This window comes from Chiloscyllium punctatum, chromosome 8 (assembly GCF_047496795.1).
Source record: "Chiloscyllium punctatum isolate Juve2018m chromosome 8, sChiPun1.3, whole genome shotgun sequence".
Taxonomy (NCBI): Eukaryota; Metazoa; Chordata; class Chondrichthyes; order Orectolobiformes; family Hemiscylliidae; genus Chiloscyllium; species Chiloscyllium punctatum.
The window spans coordinates 118,583,672-118,604,252 of NC_092746.1; the positions used below are offsets into that span (position 1 = coordinate 118,583,672).

At 41.1% G+C, this 20,581-nt stretch overlaps 1 protein-coding gene across 9 annotated transcripts in view; it reads right to left on the reverse strand.

Annotated features, from left to right (window-relative positions):
* zbtb47b (zinc finger and BTB domain containing 47b) overlaps positions 1 to 20,581 on the reverse strand; it is a 289,481-nt gene that overhangs the window by 22,147 nt on the left and 246,753 nt on the right. For all 9 annotated transcript variants that reach the window (XM_072576343.1, XM_072576338.1, XM_072576345.1 and 6 more), the window contains one exon: positions 8,411 to 8,558. In XM_072576343.1, coding sequence (XP_072432444.1) covers positions 8,411 to 8,558 — 148 coding nt within the window. The remainder of the gene's footprint in view (positions 1 to 8,410; positions 8,559 to 20,581) is intronic.

Consider the following 20,581-nt stretch of genomic DNA (forward strand, 5'->3'; position numbering starts at 1 on the left):
TTAGCATCCACCCTTTCCAAGCCATGTATAATCTTGTAAGTTTCTATTAGATCTCCCCTTATTCTTCTAAACTCCAATGAATACAATCCCAGGATCCTCAGCCGTTCCTCGTATGTTAGACCTACCATTCCAGGGATCATCCGTGTGAATCTCCGCTGGACACGCTCCAGTGCCAGTATGTCCTTCCTGAGGTGTGGGGACCAAAACTGGACACAGTACTCCAAATGGGGCCTAACCAGAGCTTTATAAAGTCTCAGTAGCACATCGCTGCTTTTATATTCCAACCCTCTTGAGATAAATGACAACATTGCATTCACTTTTTTAATCATGGACTCAACTTGCATGTTTACCTTTAGAGAATCCTCGACTAGCACTCCCAGATCCTTTTGTACTTTGAGTCAGGTTTTGCCCAATGTGTGCAGGATGGTTTCCTGACGCAGTATGCAGACATGCCAACACTGGGCGAGGCCACATTAGATTTAGTACGGGGTAATGAACCCGGCCAGGTGTTAGATTTGGAGGTAGATGAGCACTTTGGTGATAGCGACCACAATTTGGTTATGTTTACTTTAGTGGTGGAAGGGATAAGTATATACCATAGGCAAGAGTTATAGCTGGGGGAAATGCAATTATGATGCGATTAGGCAAGATTTAGGACGCATAGGATGGGGAAAGAAACTGCAGGGGATGGGCACAATTGAAATGTGGAGCTTATTCAAGGAACAGCTACTGCTTGTCCTTGATAAGTATGCACTGGTCAGACAGGGAAGAAGTTGTCGAGCACAATGGTTTACTCAGGAAGTTGAGTCTCTTGTCAAGAGAAAGAAGGTGACTTATGTTAGGATGAGATGTCATGGCCAGGAAAGACCTAAACAGACAGTTAAGAGGAACCAGGAGGGGTCATGAGAAGTCACTGGCGGATAGGATCAAGGAAAACCCTAAGGCTTTCTATAGATATATCAGGAATAAAAGAATGAAGAGAGTAAGATTAAGGGCAATCAAGCATAATAGTGGAAAGTTCTGCTTGGAGTCAGAGGAGATGGGGAAACGCTAAATGAATACTTTTCGTCAGTATTCACAATAGCAAAAGACAATGTGGTCGAGGAGGATACAGAGACACAGGCTACTACACTAGATAGGATTGAGGTGCAGAAGGAGGTGGTGTTAGCAATTCTAGAAAGTGTAAAAATAGATAAGTCCCCTGGGCCGGAGGGGATTTATCCTAGGATTCTCTGGGAAGCCGAGAGGAGATTGTCGAGCCTTTGGCTTTGATCTTTGTCGTCACTGTCTACAGGAATAGTGCCAGAAGACTGGAGGATAGCAAATGTTGTCCCGTTGTTTGAGAAGGGGAGTAGAGACATCCCTGGAAATTGTGGACCTGTGAGCCTTACTTTGGTTGTGGGTAGTGTTGGAAAGGGTTATGAAAGATAGAATTTACAATCATCTAGTGAAGAATAAGTTGATTAGGGATAGTCGTGCCTCACAAACCTTATTGAGTTCTTTGAGAAGGTGACCAAACAGGTGGATGAGGGTAAAGCGGTTGATGTAGTGTATATGGATTTCAGTAAGGCATTTGATAAGGTTCCCCACAGTAGGCTATTGCACAAGATACGGAGGCATGGGATTGAGGGTGATTTAGCGGTTTGGATCAGAAATTGGCTAGCTGAAAGAAAACAGAGGGTGGTAGTTGGTGGGAAATATTCATCCTGGAGCTCAGTTACTATTGGGGTATACAAGGAACTGTTTTGGGTCCACTTTGCTTGTCATTTACATAAGTGACCTGGAAGTGGGCATAGAAGGATGGGTTAGTAAATTTGCAGATGACACTGATGTTAGTAGAGTTGTGGATACTGACGAAGGATGTTGTAGGCTACAGAGAGACATAGATAACCTGCAGAGCTGGGCTGAGAGGTGACAAATGGAATTTAATGTGGAAAAGTGAGAGGTGATTCACTTTGGAAAGAGTAACAGGAATGCAGAGTACTGGGTTAATGGTAAAATTCTTGGGTGGTCTGGATGAGCAGAGAGATCTTGGTGTCCAGTACATAGTTCCTTGAAAGTTACCACTCAGGTTGATAGGGTTGTTAAGAAAGCTTATAGTGTGTTAGCTTTTATTGATAGAGAGATTGAGTTTCGGAACCATGAGATCATGCTGCAGCTGTTCAAAACTCTGGTGCGGCCACATTTGGAGTATTGTGTATAGTTCTGGTCACTGCATTATTGGAATCTTTGGAAAGGATTCAGAGGAGATTTACGAGGATGCTGTCTGGTATGGAGGAGAGGTTTTATGTGGATAGGCTGAGAGACATGAGGCTATTTTCATTAGAGAGAAGGTCGAGAGGCGATTTAATTGAGACATATAAAATAATCAGAGGGTTAGATAGGGAGGACAGTGAGAGCCTTTTTTCTCAGGTGGCAATGGCTAGCATTAGGGGACATAGCTTTAAATTGATGGGTGATAGATATAGGACACATGTCAGAGGTAGTTTCTTTACTCAGAGTAGCAGCAGTGTGGAATGCACTGCCTGCAACAGTAGTAGACTCGCTAACTTTAAGGGCATTTAAATGGTCGTTGGATAAACATATGGATGATAAGGGAATAGTGTAGGTTAAATGAGCTTCAGAATGGTTCCACAGTTCGACACAACAGGGAGGGCCGAAGGGCCTGTACTGCACTGTAATGTGCTATGTTCTAGCTTCTCAGGGGCAATCAGCACAGGTAAAGCTCACATCTCATGAATTAATTTTTAGAAATTAGCCTTCTTTAGTATGCATATTCACTTGTGACTTGTGACTTATGCACCAGAACAGTAAATCCTTCTGCAGCTTAGAATCCTGTAGTCATTCTGCCGAGTAATACTGTTTTCATTCTTCCTGCCAAAGTGAATAACTTTACATCTTCCCACTATGTACTCAAAATGGCAGATTTTTTGTCTGTTCAATCAACCAATCTATATCCATCCACAATTTCTTTGTCTTAACAAACCTTCCTAACCATTTTGATGTAGTCTGCAAACCTAGCTACCATTCTGTCTCAGCCTTCACGTAAGTCACTATGGTAAATTGTAAAAAGCTAAGGATACAGGACAGACCCCTGCAAGAGTCAATAGTGTGGTGCTGGCAAAGCACAGCCAGTCAGATAGCATCCGAGGGGAGGAGAATCGATATTTCGGGCATAAGCCCTTGATCAGGAATTCCTGATGAAGGGCTTATGCCTGAAACGTTGATTCACCGGCTACTCGGATGCTGCCTGACTTGCTGTGCTTTTCCAGCACCACACTCTCAACTCTGATCTCCAGCATCTGCAGTCCTCACTTTCTCCTAGACCTCTGCAAGATTTCACTTTTCACCTCCCGTCAATTAGACAAAGTCCCATTTATGTCATTAGGCCAATTATTTATCCATGCTAATAGGCTTTCCTCATTTATTCATTCAGGAATGTAGGCATCACTGGCTGGGCCAGCATTTATTGCCCATTCCCTAACTGCCCAATTAAGAGTCAGCCACATTGCTGTGGGCCTGGAGTCAAATGTAAGCCAGATTAGGTCCGAACATTTGTTTCGCTCCCTCATGAGTGAACCAGATGGGGTTTCCAGGCAATCAACAATGGTTTCACGGTCAACATTATAGTTCCAGATTTTTATTCAATTCAAATTCCTGTGTTACTATCCCGCATCACATAAGCTTTTATTTTCCACAATAACCTTTGATGTGGCTTATCAACTGTCCTTTGGAAATCTAAGTATATCCTACAGAATCCACAACGTGTTACTCATTGAAAGAACTGCAATAAATTGATTTCTATTTGATGAACCCAAGCTGACTCTTCTAGATAAACTTGATCTTTTCAAAGCATGCAGCAAAAATCCCATTAGTGGTTGATGTGGAGGAGCCGTATTGGACTGGGGTGGACAAAGTTAAAAATCACATAACACCAGGTTATAGTCCAACAGGTTTATTTGGAAGCACTAGCTTTCAAAGAGCTGCTTGTTCATGACAACAACCTGATGAAGCAGCAGCACTTCAAAAGCTAGTGATCCCAAATAAACCTGTTGGACTATAACCTGGTGTTGTGTGATTTTTAACTCTGTCCATTAGTGATTGATTTTTAACACCTTATCTACAAGAGTTGTGCATCTAACTAGCCTATAGTTTTGTGCCTTCCAGGCCAGCATTTATTGCCCTTCCATATTTGCACCAGAGGGAAGAGTCAACCACACCGCTGTGTGTCTGGCGTCACATACAAGTCAGACCAAGTAAGGACAGCAGTTTCCTTCGTTGAAGGACGTGAGAGAACCAGATGGTTTTTTCTAACAATCAGCAATGGTTTCATGGTCACATTATAGTTCCAGATTTTATTCAATTCAAGAACTCTGTTTTGGCAAGATTTGAACACCGGTCCCCAGAACCTGCCTCTGGATTAAAAGTCAGAGATAATAGCGATTATACTACTGGGCCATTCCCTACTCATGTCAGTTGTTTAATGTCTATTTACAGCTGGATAAATGTTACAATTAAAAATTAATTGCAGGTTGAAAGAATTGATTCAGCCTTTCCAGCCTTCACATTGTATGTTTTGACTCTTGACAGCTGACATAAATTTCCTGCTTTAAATTTCACCTGCCATAAGTTCATCTCATTTTTTTATTCACTCATGAAATGTGGGCACCTCTGCCCATCCCTAATAGTCTAGAGGACAGTTAAGAGTCAACCACATTGCTGTGGGTCTGGACTCTCATATAGGCCAGATCAGGTAAGGATAACAGATTTTCTTCCCTACAAGACGTTAGTGAACCAGATTTTTTTTTGTGACAACTAACATTGGCTTCATGGTCATCATTGGACACCTAATACCAGATTCTGTATCGAGTTCAAATTCCATCATCTGCCATGGCAGAATTTGAACCTGCATTCCCAGAACATTAACTGAGTTTTTGGATTAACAGTCTAGCCACAATATCACTAGGCCTTCACCACGAAGACCAACCATCTGTATACTCTTGAAATCTCAGTATCCTTGAAGGACTTGCAAGATTTTGTCAACTGAAAATTTTGAAGCTGAGCCCTGTACACCCAAGCCTGTATCATTACAGTGCATGAAAAAAATGCTGCAGTAATTTGAATATGCAAAATAGTGGCCAAAGTAGACCATTTGGCCCCTCGAGCCTGCTTTGCTGTTCACTAAAACCATTCCTGATCGGTGTGTGTTTCAAATTCCACACTCCCTTCCACCACTTATAACCTTTGATTTCCTTGTCCAAATACCATTAAATCTTCCAGAATTGAGCAAATCTAAGACATGCTCCTTTATAGCTCATTCTTTCATAGCCTATTCACAAAACTGACAATAAACTAACTTTGATGGTTGAGTAATGTCCAACAAACAGGTAACGGAAGTATTAGAAAACACAGCTTTAGAAAACACAACATAATTAGCCTGCCAGGTAATATCAACCTTTGGAATGAGACATACCGTTGGTACACAGCAAACAATGTCATCATCATCCTGCAGGTGTCTGCATCAAACTCTCAACTTACTCTATGAGTCAGAGTTGTAGAGATGTACAGCAAGGAAACAGACCCTTTGGTTCAACCTGTCCATGCCGACCAGTTATCCCAACCCACCTAGTCTCACCTGCCAGCACCTGGCCCATATCCCTCCAAACCTTTTCTATTCATATACTCATCCAAATGCCTTTTAAACATTGCAATTGTACTAGCCTCCACTTCCTCTGGCAGCTCATTCCATCCATGTACCACCCTCTGCGTGAAAATGTTGCCCTCTTTTATATCTTTCCCTCTCACCCTAAACCTATGCCCTCTAGTTCTGGACTCCCTCACCACAGGGAAAAGATTTTGCCTATTTATCCTATCCATGCCCCTCATGATTTTGTAAACCTCTATAAAGGTCACCCCTCAGCCTCTGACGCTCCAGGGAAAACAGCCCCAGCCTGATAAGCTGCTCCCTATAGCTTAAATCTTCCAACCCTGGCAACATCCTTGTAAATCTTTTCTGAACCCTTTCAAGTTTCACAACATCTTTCTGACAGGAAGGAGACCAGAACTGCACGCAATATTCCAATAGTGGCCTAACCAATGTCCTGTACAGCCGCAACAAGACCTCCCAACTCTTGTACTCAATACTCTGACCAATAAATGAAAGCATAACAAACGCCTTCTTCAATATCCTATCTACCTGCGACTCCACTTTCAAGGAGCTACGAACCTGCAGTCCAAGGTCTCTTTGTTCAGCAACACTCCCTAGGACCTTACCATTAAGTGACTTCGAAATCGACATTTCGGGCAAAAGCATTCCTGATGAAGGGCTTTTGCCCGAGACGTCGATTTCGAAGCTCCTTGGATGCTGCCTGAACTGCTGTGCTCTTCCAGCACCACTAATCCAGAATCTGGTTTCCAGCATCTGCAGTCATTGTTTTTACCTTACCATTAAGTGTATAAGTCCTGCTAAGATTTGCTTTCCCAAAATGCATCACCTCGCATTTATCTGAATTAAACTCCATCTGCCACTTCTCAACCCATTGGCCCATCTGATCAAGATCCCATTGTGATCTGATTTAACCTTCTTCACTGTCCACTACACCTCTAACGTTGGCGTCATCTGCAAACTTACAAACTATACCTCTTATGCTCACATTTATATAAATGACAAAACGTAGTGGACCCCGCACGATCCTTGGGGCACTCCATGGTCACAAACCTCCAGTCTGAAAAACAACCCTCAACCACCATCCTCTGTCTTCTACTTTGAACCAGTTCTGTATCCAAATGGCTGGTTGTTCCCTTCAACAACTTGCCCACTACTGATATCAGGCTCACTGGTCTATAGTTCCCTGGCTTGTCCTTACCACCTTTCTGAAATAGTGGCACCACGTTAACCAACCTCCTGACTATCGATGATACAAGTATTTTAGGAGAGGCCCAGCAATCACTTCCCTAGCTTCCCACAGAGTTCTAGGGTACACCTGATCAGGTCCTGGGGATTTATCCACTTTATGCTTATGCCTTTTTCATTTTTACATCTTCTGGATTTGTTTGGTCCAAGTTCTCTTCTTCCATTAATTACTTTTGTAATTGAAGGCTGTAGTTCAGCTGTTTGTTGTCTTTAAGAGCAGTTTCAATTTGAATGGGATTACAGGAAACATTGCTACTCCATTCAAAAGGCCCTTGGGATTTCCTTTGCACAAGTTCGCAGCCAACCACTGTGTACTGTCTTAATACTCCTGAAATGACAGCAACCAACACTGTTCCATCCTTCTTTCTCACTCAGTGTACCCAGTGAGCATTCATCTTGTCTTCGGTAACAGTCATTCATCTAACCATTGCCTATAAGGAGGAGCCACTGCAGTTGTTGATCTGGTCAGGTACAATATGTCACTTTTGTTCTGGTAGGTTTGATTAAAACAAAACCTCATTTTTATATAAATCAAATTGATGGATATTAGTGCAGAGAGAAAAATCATGCATTATTTCAGCACTTAGCAAGCTGAGATGAGACAAACTGAGATGAGACAAGACTTATCTGCTCTATCATTCCCACCAACAGCAAAACAATAATGTTGAAGAGATTATGCTCAATTTGGTGGGATGACACCACAAGTGCTTTCATTATTACATTACTTTCCATGGTATGTAGATCTTGAGAAGGTGATGAGCCATGCTGCAGTCCATGCACTGTAAGTACATCAATAATGCTGTCAGATAAGGAGTTCCAAGACTTAGACTCTGGAGAGTGATAAACAGCATTTTTTTTAAAAAGCAAGAGGAAGGAGTTCAATCGGATCCTTCATGAGTTGGTATGATGGCAAGGAAATCAAAGGTGATAAGGAAGTGTGGATTTTGAAACAAACAGATCAGCCATGGTCTGAGTGAACAGCGAAGCAGACTCGAGGGGCCAAATGGTCCCTACTACTACTATTTTGCATATTCAAATGGTTACAGGTGTTTTTCATGCTCTGTAATGAATATAGGGCACAACTTCAAAAGTTTTTATCAACTGAAAATTAAGTCCTGAGAGGGTACTGCTATATTGCAAGAGTATATGATTGGTATAAGAGATAGATTTGTGGTCAGTGAAAGTTAACGCAGGAACTTTTTGTCAACCACAAAGATCCAGGTGCCAAAACATACAGACAAAAAGAACAGAATGCAAAAATCAATCTGTTTAACCTGCCATTAGTTTTTAATTTGAACATTCACTCATATGTGCTCATTAACATTTGGCACTCAAAGTAACCTTGAAATTGCCAACCAGGATTTTAATCATAACCAGAATTATCCATGATGGGTCTACTAACACACAGTGTCTTGAGAAAGAGGTCTTAAGCACATGTTGGAAACTCCTGTCAAACTACTGAAAGTAGTAAAGTTTTCAATGATTTAATGCACTTACCGACCATGTGCTTTCTGACGTGGGCCATTGTGTAAAACTTCTTCTCGCAGATTTCGCATGAAAATTTTTTCTCTGCATAACCGTGTACTATTTTATTATGTTCATGAAGTGACCAGAGCTTCTTAAACCCCTTCCCGCAGGTGACACACTGAAATACAGAACAGAATGTCTCTTTTTAAAAAAAGGTGTCAGCTTAACTCTCACAGCACTTACAGGAGATAGAAATCTAGAGAGGTGGCCTGTGTACAGTAGCTCCTGATGGATACTCAAGCCACAGCTGATTAAGAAGTCAAGTTAAAATCTGTGTGGTTTGTTTTTACACAATGTACATTTGAAGAAAGTGGAAAATTAGCAGTAGAAAGATTAGAATTTGAGGTCCCACAAGTTTAATTTGCAAGCATGTTCAAGATTACTACATTTCTAGTTTAGGTATATTTCAGTTAGGTCTGGTCTTTTCCACAGATTCCATGCATCTCTCCTGTCCAAATGACCTATTGTGACAATAGGCGAGAGGGGTTTGGTCTCTGGGGAGCTACATTCTGTGCAAGCAATTTGTCAAGTAGTTCATTTTCACAGAACTGCAAATACTGCAAGTGTGATGGTGGAGGTTTATATTCTGGCATTTGGCAAGACAACTTTTTTTATGGTGACACAGTGAGAAATAACTATGGTTTTAGTACTTCAATGCTCAAAACTTCAAAAACAAGTGTAAGTATAGGCTCTAAGATCCCTTGGGTAAGTTATTGGGACGTCTGTGTTTAATCTTACACTCATTGAACAAAATTTCAAAATTTCACAACACTGAATGAAGCTATTCCTCAATGACAAATCCCTTAACTGGAGACCATGACTTCTAGGTTTAGGCACTCTCATCAGAGGAATTTCCCTCTCCATCATCTCTCCTTGAATAATTTTAAATTGCAAAGAGCTTACACTTGAGCATATTATTGCATAGAAGTAACCTTGAAATTACCAATCAGGATTTTAATCATAACCAGAATTATCCATGATGGATCTACTAACACAGTGTCTTGAGAAAGAAATCTTAAGCACACGTTGGAAACTGTCAATCCTTGCTCTAACCCGAGGTTTGCATCCCTCAAGAGCCCATCCAATTTCCTTTTGAAATTAGTCATTGTCTTTGCTTTCATCATTCTCACTGGCAGCAGGTTGCAGGTGATTTTCTACTTTTGCACTCCCACTGTAGCTCTTGTCCCATAATGACCCGTATCCTTGAGTCCTTGCCCATCAGTTAACAGGAACAGTAGTTTTAAACTCTTGAGAACATAAACGCCTTCAACACTTTGCAAGATCAAGCATTGCAAAGGCTGATTCATCTCAATTTCCTCTTTAGTTTGAGTGTGGATGACTTAACTGATGCCACCCAACCTTCCCTCTCCAATTCCTCCCAGCTGTAAAACAACTAACACTGCATATTACACAAGCAGGTTAACTGAACTTCCTCACTCTCCATTACTTCTAAGCAGCATACGCGCTACACAATTTTCCATAACCACAAGATCATTGAAAAATGTTGATTTAATTGTGGATGAACTCTGCCGGTAATCTGATAACAGAGGCCTCTTACTTACATTTGAGTAACAGGCAACAATGACTTTAAAAATCACAACTTTGCTGTTTTCATGAACAGCTTTACAATTAGGAACAATAGACAAAAACAGAAATTGCTGGAAATATTCGTGTAGAGAAATCAGAGTTAATGATTCAGGTGAAGTGACCCTTCCTCAGAACCAAACAATTTCACTGCTTATGTATAAATTCTGTTATTGAAAAATCTGAAATGCAGAGAAGAAATAACAGTAATGGACTGTGCAACCCTTTCAGCTTGCATTCAATAAGTTCTTGCTGAACTTCTATTTCAACCCTAGACTTGATACAACTTGAAAACACTGACATCTCTTGCCAAGCTGCACCTTCAGCAGCACCTGTGTTCTTTTACATTGATGAATATGCTGACCAGCAAGTGTTTCACACTGCTAATCAAATTAGCTGCTAATCGCTTACAGTGCCAAATCTCAAGTATCAGTTTACCATCAGACCCTGAAATTGATTGTATGCATGAATGTGATCCCATACACATACAAATTTGCTGATGATACAAAGCTGGGTGGCAGGGTGAAATGTGAGGAGGATGTTAGGAGATTACAGAGTGACCTGGACAGGTTAGGTGAGTGGACAGATGCAGTTTAATGTGGATAAATGTATGGTTATCCACTTTGGTGGCAAGAACAGGAAGGCAGATTACTACCTCAATGGAGTCAAGTTAGGTAAAGGGGCATTACAAAGAGATCTGGGTGTTCTTGTACACCAGTCGATGAAGGTAAGCATGCAGGTACAGCAGGTAGTGAAGAAGGCTAATAACATGCTGGCCTTCATAACAAGAGGGATTGAGTATAGAAGCAAAGAGGTTCTTCTGCAGCTGTACAGGGCCCTGGTGAGACCACACCTGGAGTACTGTGTGCAGTTCTGGTCTCCAAATTTGAGGAAAGACATTCTGGCTATTGAGGGATTCCAGGTCAATTCCTGGAATGGCAAGACTATCTTATGTTGAAAGACTGGAGCGACTGGGTTTATATACCCTTGAGTTTAGAAGACTGAGAGGGGATCTAATCAAGACATATAAGATTATTAAAGGATTGGACACTCTGGAGGCAAGGAAACATGTTTCCGCTGATGGGGGGGGGGGGGTGAGTGCCAAACCAGAGGACACAGCTTAAAAATAAGGGGTAGGCCATTTAGGACAGAGATGAGGAGAAACCTCTTCACCCAGAGAGTGGTGGCTGTGTGGAATGCTCTGCCCCGAAGGCAGTGGAGGCCCAGTCTCTGGATTAGTTTAAGAAAGAGTTGGATAGAGCTCTCAAGGATGGTGGAATCAAGGGTTATGGAGATAAGGCAGGAACAGGATATTGATTGAGGAAGATCAGCCATGATCATAATGAATGGTGGTGCAGGCTCGAAGGGCAGAATGGCCTACTCCTGCACCTATTGTCTATTGTCAAATGATGATAACTTACACATTCATGTGGAATTTAGAACATTCTAAGTTATTGCTAATGCTTGAGTGTGCAAGGACTCGATTCATTCAAACGCCGAGAATCAGGGAATACGGGCCAGTCTTACCATGGCTTGAAATGTATACAGGTACCTACACTGGGAATTGCTTTCATTCATCTCTGACCACATTCAGGGGAAATTAGAGAATCAGAGATAGTTTTATGGATCTTTTAAATATGTTTGTTGCACTGACACTCCCATTTAAATATTCTAGTGCACTGATCACATCAGCGTTATTTCTTTATAATTTTGGTGGGAGACACACTTGAAGAAAATAAATCTTGACAATTCATGCACCTTTGGCTTGACCAGATGAATGGCCTGAAGTCTAGAGAATGCATTCCAAGTAAAAAGCAAAAATTGGGACCAAATTTCAAAGTCAAGTCCTTCATTTAGTTTTAAATGGTGAACTACAAAACAAGAAAATGTTTAGCAAGGTGACCTGATAACTGAAGGAGCTATCAATAACGCAGTTTTAATCAGAGGTGTTGTCTCAGAAAATTCTTCAAGGATGACACATTGTGGAGCTATTTTACTAAGTTTATTGAAACGAAGCTTAACTAGTGCTGGATCTGTCAGAAAAAGAGATAGATTATTCAAGAACCCATTTCACAAACAGTGCTTTGCATGCAGTAAATGTGGTCCTTTTTGGTATTTGGAGAGAGGGATGTGGAGTTGAAGTAGTGTCAGAAATTACCCCTCTTAAGTATTAAGTTTGGACTCCTTGCGCAGAAACCCAAATGTGATATTACTATTGGACAAAAATTGGATCCCAGAATGAAATTTGGCTTGAGAGATAATTTTCCACTAAAACATAAGCACAAAAGGCTGCCGATTTGATTTTAGCAATAAAACAGAAATTTCTTGAAGTCGAGAGTGTGGTGCTGGAAAAGCACAGGTGGTCAGGGAGCAGCCAAGCAGCAGGAGAATCAAGGTTTTGGGCAGAAGTTCTTAATCAGGAATGAGGCCTGTGGGCCGAGGGCTGAGAGATAAAAGGTGAGGTGGGGTGGGGGGCAGCTGAGAATACAATAGGTAGATTAAGGTGGGGGAGAAGGTGATAGGCCAGAGGAGGATGGAGCAGACAGATGGGAAATACGATGGACAGGTCAAGAGGGTGGTGCTGAGTTGGAAGCTTGGGACTGAGGTAAGGTGGTGGTGGTTGGGGGGAGACAAATGAGGAAACTGGTGAAATCCACGTTAATACCATGTGTTTGCAAGACGGAAGATCAGGCGTTCTTCCTCCAGGCATCGGATGGTGAATGTTTGGCAATGGAGGCGACCCAGTACCTGCATGTCCTTGATGTCCTTGGTCAAGTCAGAGGGGGAATTGAAATGTTCAGCCACGGGGCAGTGGGGTTGGTTGGTGCCTTCATCTACCTATTGCATTGCTACTTTGCTACCTGCCCCACACCCTTCCCTTTATCTCTCAGCCCCCCAGCCCACAAGCCTCATTCCTAATAGAGCAGGAGTAGGAGAGTTAAACCCAAAACTGGACTCTCCTGCTCCTTCGACGCTGCCTGACTGACTGTGCTTTTCCAGCACCACATCTCGACTCTGACTCTCCAGCATCTGCAGTCCTCACTTTCTTCTAGAAGTTTATTGCGCAAAAGTAAAACTTAAATAAACAAACCAAACTATTTAAAAATTGTAAAAGATTTCAAAACACGAAGAACAAAATTGCAACTACTTCCCAACATCATCACTTTACATGTGATCAAATCCCGGTAACATTTTCTTTCTCTGTCTAGTCTAAAACATGATATGAAGAGATGTGTGTGTTAGACTGGGATAGATAAAGTTAAAAGTCACAACACCAGGTTATAGTCCAACAGGTTTATTTGGAAGAAATCACTTTTGGAGCACTGCTCCTTTATCAGGTAGCTGTGGAGCAGGGTCATAAGACACAGAATTTATAGCAAATACAGACACTATGATCTTTTGATGTAAATTGTGTCCTTTGATCTTGCTCCACAGCTACCTGAAGGAGCAGCGCTCCGAAAGCTAGCATTTCCAAATACGGTAAAAACAATGACTGCAGATGTTGGAAACCAGAGTCTAGATTAGAGAGGTGCTGGAAAAGCACAGCAGTTCAGGCAGCACCCGAGGAGCAGTAAAATTGATGTTTCGGGCAAAAGCCCTTCATCAGGAATACAGGCAGAGAGCCTGAAGGGTGGAGAGGCTCTCTGCCTGTATTCCTGATGAAGGGCTTTTGCCCGAAACGTCGATTTTACTGCTCCTCTGATGCTGCCTGAACTGTTGTGCTTTTCCAGCACCACTCTAATCTAGACCCCAGTATTTCCAAATACACCTGTTAGACTATAACCCAGTGTTGTGGATTCTAAAACAAGTCAATCAGAAACAGGAGTAGGCTATTCAGTCTGTCGAGCCAGTTCCTATAACCTGCTCACCAATGCTAAAACTGGGTTCTGCCAGGGGTCAATCAACTCTTGATCTCATTGCAGCCTTGGTTCAAATACAGACAAAAGAGCCGGCTTTCAGAGGCGAGGAGGGAGTGACATTAAAATGCAAGAAACAGGAGCAGGCTAGGTAGCCTAGCAAGTCTGACTGCCATTCTATAAGATCACAGCTGAACTGCCCAATGCCACACTGTTTGATATTTCAAAAATCTATTTTCTCTTTAAATACTTTCAATGATCTAGCCTTCACAGCTAGAATAAATACTTTTGTCAACTCAGTTTTAAACAAGCACCCCTTAGTCTGTAAATACATCCCCCCAGCTTGAGATTCCCCTACTTGTGGCAACATCTCAACATCCACCCTATCAAGCCTCTTCAGAATCCTGCATGTTTCAACAAAATCACCCCTCATTCTTCTAAACTCTCACGAATAAAGACCTAACCAAATAACCATTCTTGATATACCTCCATCCCAGGAATTAGTCGAATGAATGTCTTTTGAACTGCTTTCAACGAAAGTACTTTCCTTTCTACTAAAACTGAAAACAGTACTCCAAGTGCAGCCTCAACAACATCACCTCCAGTTGTACCAAGATATGTATTTTTAAATTTCAACTCCCTAGCAATGGTCAAGATGGTGAAGGGCTGCCAGCATCTTAGAGTTGAACCTCAAATAAATCAATGCCTTTATGATAGGAGGTGCCTCTGCTTTTATTAGGCAAAGTTGTTTTTGATTGGATTGTAACAAAGCAGAATATATATGACAGTGTTATCAAATCAGCCACTAGTAATGTGGCTGTTTGCCTTTGTGATTAATAAGAATTCATGCAGGACAAAGTTGCTTGTCATGTGATATGACTGTGCACTTTAACCTTTTCCTGTATTTGTTGATAAAATACCAAGGCAACAGGGAAAGAGGGAAAGTGTGTTTTTAAAAATTTTTTGAGGGTACTGAGTTTCACTGGCTGGCCAGCATGTATTTCTCATTGATCACCGTGTGTACTTTAATTCCCAGTTACTGCATTCAATTATCTGCCCAAATAGATTAGATGATGGGCAGATATGCCAGACTTCAGTACCACAAAAACACACATAATAAAGCTATTTTCAAATCAATGTATTCAGGGATGTTATTTCACACTTCTGAAATAGGTAGGATTTGAACTTGGGCCTCCAGGTTCAAAAGATAGAGATATTACAATTGCACAAGATCCCTACTATGTGGATGGTGGGCTGTTATTGTGGTCTACTCAACCACTGAAAATAAGTGCCATAGGACAATAAATGCCAATGTAACAAGCAGTTACATGTCGTTTCAAAGGATGAGCAACATCTGACCATATTCTGGATGGCTCATAGGGTTACACAATGTTGTGCAAGTTCACAATCTCAGTGATTGTGTTAAGTCAAAATATAGCTTACAACCCCTGGACAAAAACCGAGACATTGAATGAAGTGAGAGCATACACACTGGAACTCTAACCTTCGTTTAAAGAGAAAGATTTAAATCTCACTGCACTGAATGGTAACAGATCTTCGTTAAGTAAATGGAGATGTGAAGTGTATTTATCTGCATCACATGGAGGCTGTTTCCTTACTAAAATTAACACATGACTGAAAACAGGATCATTATAGCCACACCATGGTTTGTTCCTAAACTCTGTAAATAACACTGATGTATCAAAGGTCACTTGGTCATGTATAGGAAGACATCAATGTATAGAGTAACTAATTTGCAATATCAAGATTGTTAAGAAACCAAGCTAAAAATAGTTAATGCTGAAAAAGTGTGCAAGGAGGAAATAAATACAATACCTCAGATTCAGTTCCAATATCATCCTGTTTATTACAGGTGTGCAGTTTTAATGCACTGTTTCATCAATTTTCATTTTTAACCTAACTTCTAGTTTGTGCAATAATTTAAATCAATCGCATCAAAAGCACGAGCATACATATTTGAAGTGTTGTAACCCCAAGGATTACAGACTAAGTGATGGAAAGTAGAATTAGGCATGATAGTTCTTCTTGAACAGACAGATGAAGTGGGCCTTCTGTACAATATATTTTCTGTGATTTTTAACTCTGAGATAAATAATTAGCATACTGATTTTCAAGCACAAGGTGCACCTGCTTAAATTATGCACACTCCTATTACATCTGGCCAGGAATTAATAATTAATTGCAGTCCATGTATTAAAAATTAGAACTTTTTGTTGGATCATTATGGATCATTAATTCCGGTTGTACCCTCCTCTCTGTTCTCTGAAGGCCATGTAATTCACACATGAATAGATGTGACAAGAGTACTGGTTTCATGGCCAGACATGGATGGACTTACAGGATGTACCACCTGATCTTGCTCTCGTTTGCCAAAACCTCCTCTCCTGATCATTCTGCTCTACAAAAATCACCCTCAGTTTCTTTTATCTATCTTTCATGGACTCTTAAGTTTTCCTTGCCCGCTCTCCTCTAATAAGTATAAGGATGCTGTGAAATATTTGCCACAAGCATTGAGGCCATCTTATTAGTTGCCCCTGCTACTTTCCCTAGACCACTGGGTCAAAATTCCAGCCCAAGCCCTGAACTTGCATCTTCCTCTAGTTCCATTCATGCCCTGGCACAGTTCTTCTTGTGCGAGACCCATCTCAAACTCCCTGAACCCATGGAAGTGCTGATTACTCAATTTTCAGCTCAACTGAGGCATTCAAGAGAGTGCTGGATCATTCAGAAACATTGCACCATTAAATGGGAAAATGGCATGTATTTGGGCACTAAATCAAAATGCTCAAACAGCCAGTACTCAAATGGCCTCCTTCTGTAATATCACAATTCTGTGATCTTTTGAATGTCCTTCCTGGTTCGCATTTCAGCTGATTTTGTTACTGATGTGCCTCCCCATTTGAAGTCTACCATCACCTACCTTCCCCTCAGAAAACTCCGCTTGCCTCTTCCATCCTTGCAACTACTGCAACAGGACTTTGTGGCTTCAGGTGATACTCTAAGACTTGAGCACAATTACTGAGGCTGACACTACAGTGAGGCACTGGTGAACTGCTACATGATCAGAGTTTCCATCATTTGGATGAGATATTAAACTATGGCCCTGTCTGCCCTCAGAGGTGCAACTAAATAAAACCCTCAGTGATACTGTGAAGAACATAACAGGTGTCATCTCTAGTATCCTATTTTACCTTTGTTCATGGGATGTAGGTATCATTGACTTGATTAGCATTGGAAAGGTGGTATTATTGCTAGACTAATAATCCAGAGACCCAGACAAATGTTGTGGGCACCTCTATTCAAATTGCACCTTGGCAGATAGTGGAAGTTGGATTCAATGAAAAAGAAATCTGGTGTTAAAGGTCTAATGATGATCATGAAACCTTTGTCAATTGTTGGGAAAAACCCATCTACTTTGCTATTGCCCTTTAGGGAAGGAAACTGCCATCCTTACCTGGTCTGGTCTACATGTGACTCCAGACCCCAGCAATGTGGTTGACCCTTAACTGGGCAATAAATGCTGGCCCACATCCTGCGAATGAATAAATAAAAATAAATATTGTCCTTCCCTAATTATCCTCAAACTGAATGGTTTCCTCGGCCATTTCAGAGTAATTAAGAGCCAACCACATTGCTGTGGATCTGGAGTCAAATGTAGGTGCCAGATTAAATAAAAGATGGCAGATTTTCTCCAATAAAGAACATTAATGAGCCAGGTGATTCGGGCCAATTTTCAACCTAATCACAATCACAAACACAGATTCACAGGTCAATGTCATTTTGTTGTTTGCTATGTTGCCATATTCCCTACATTACAATAGACTACACAGGGTTGTGAAATGTATAGGAGGTTATGAAAACCTTTAAGTAAATGCAAGACTTTCTTTTTATTTCCATTTGCCCTTTCCTTTTGTCAACTCTCAAATCCATTCCCACCTTTGTCAGAACTCCACGTTTTAAACTCTCCAATCAAATTTTTTCCCCCACCACAGAACCAAATGGCTCTTTTCAAAAATTGCAAATGACATACTATGAGATCATGCTAAAGGCAAACTATGGCCTCATTGATTTGTGGGCTTTGACACAGTTGATCATGCTGTGCTATTCCACAGCCTTTGCAGGCTGGGTTGCCTGTGCTTGCTCAATTACTTTTTAAATGTATATAAAGGTGCTAATAAAATGGTAACAGTTTGTCTTCCTGCCCCCACACTTACCTCCAGTTTGGCCCTCTCCTATTCCTCTAATGCTCGTTATCCTTCATTCAAAAACAGCATCAGTTTCCACATGTATATTGACAACACACAACTCTACCTCACCACCACCTCTTGGACTCTTCACTCTCTCCAAATTATGAGACTGTATCTCTATCTGGTTAAGAAAGAATTGAATCCACTTAAATAGCAAAATTTGTGTTTTCTGACATTCACCAGAACATGTGATACTGTAAAATTAAAAACAGTTACTGTGAAATTACTACAACAGCAAGAATAAGTGGGAGAAGTGAGGTGGAAAAGATGTTGACTTATGTGGTGATGCTTTTGAGTGCTTCAGCAAGGAACAGCTGATAGCTGATGACAACAGAGATACCCTTTATACAGCTAAATAGAGAAAAAAATAACTAAAATCACTACTGATAGCAAGAAAAGGGATGCGCTACACGAAAACAGATACTGCTCCACAGTAAGCTTGCTGATTTCCTCTGTGCACACTTTCCAGCTGTTTACAGAGATGTATTGTAGATACACTTGTTGTCTAAGGAAGGAGAAAGAAACACAAATCAGGAATATCGTTGTAGCGAGAAGGTGAAAAGCTTAAAGTCTATATGGTCTATTGTCATGGATGCATCTCTAGATTCTGCTTGGTGGTATATTCTGTTTTCAACAGTACCGGACTGTGTAAATCTCACTGCATTGGAAAGACTAAAAACATTAACTTCAATCTCTACAACAAACTCCTCTCTTGAGCTGCTGGCTCTATTCCTCTCTCAGGATAAACCAGATAAATCACAGCTTGGTATTATACCTGTCCCAGGGATGAGCTTCTGATCACATATTGAAGTCATCACTAAGCTTGCCAATTTCCAATGTTGTAAACAGACTCCATCCCACCTGAGTTCATTTGTAGGATCACTCATCGATGCCGTTGTTACCACTAAACTAGACTATCCTACCACATCTCAGCTGACCTCCCATGTTTTACCCACCACAAACATGAGATTATCTCCAACAATGGACAACTCCCATCAAATTTTATTCATCCATCATCCCTCTGCTCACTGGCCTACCCAAGCTGTGAAGTTAGCAAAGTCCTTTGTTTAAAATTTTCATCTTGGTTTCCAAAACCCTCCACTTTGCCACTGCTGAATAACCCAGTATCAAAATCCCAGGAGGTTCTCATCGAGCAGAAACTTAATTGGACCAGCCATGCAAATTCTGAGTGTACAGGAGCACCTTCAGAGGTTGGAAATTCCGCAGCAGGTAACTCTTCATCCAGTTCCTATAAAGTACATTTCAATTGTGTTTTGATCAAATACTTTCCACTTGCCCAAACAAGTGAATTTTCAATAGTATTCAAGAACCAATTCAGAAGGGTTAACAAATACTGAACTTACCAACAATGCTCACATTCAATAAGCAAATTAACAGTAAGATTCTAATCTCTTGAACATTTCTACCTTTAATCACTCGTGTATATAGCTGCCAGGACCTTCAACTGTGGAACTCTCAATATTTCTCTATATGTAACTCAACTTTTGTTTAACACGGACCTCTGATCCAAGCTTGTGATCATCTAACCTAATATTTCCTTGGTACTCAGCTTGAATATTCTTTTAAAAGACTAGACCTAGCTGTTCACAAGATAGGATATGTAAAATATAATAATCAGTCATATGTAGCTTGCAACTCAAATGCTTATAGAGTCAGATGTACAGCATAGTAACAGACCCTTTGGTCCAACTCGTCCATGCCAACCTGATCTGCTCTCATTTGTCAGTACTTGGCCCATATTCCTCTAAATCCTTCCTATTCATATATCCATCCAGATGCTTTTTAATTGTTGCAATTGTACCAGCCTCCACCACTTCCTCTCGCAGCTCATACCATACTCATTCCTTCTGTGGGAAACAGTTGTCCCATAGGTCCCTTTTAAATTTTGCCCCTCTCACCCTTAACCCATGTTTTCAAAGTACTCTGTAGTATTTTCTTTCATGCTTTGTCCTGGCAGAATAAAATCAGCTATTGGATCATCAGCATATAAAAATGACTATTTTGCCTTTCTAACCTGGGTGAACAATTGGGTTTTTCCTACGTATTATTAAAGTTTTTCAATCCTATGTTGTTCCTCTCCAGTGTATTGCTGGTTCAGGGTCACACTTCAAAGACTTCAGGAGGTTCTTTTTTTCCCCCCATCCTTCAGTGTTCTTCCCCTGTTGCTCTTTAAATCGGACTCTTCCGATGTCTTTTCCATGCCTATGGAATCTTCTCCTGTTCAGTTTTTTCTCAAAGCCATTCAAGGGTTTGGCCTGCTTTTGGAGTCTTTCACTTGTTACCCAGCTGCTCCACCAAAGCCTTTGGAGTTTCCATCCTGCCTTTGGATTGTTTCCTTTTCAACTGTGTCCCTTGGACTCTGCTTTAACTGCAGCTCCTATCCTTGAGGTTTATTCTTGAGCAAATACCAT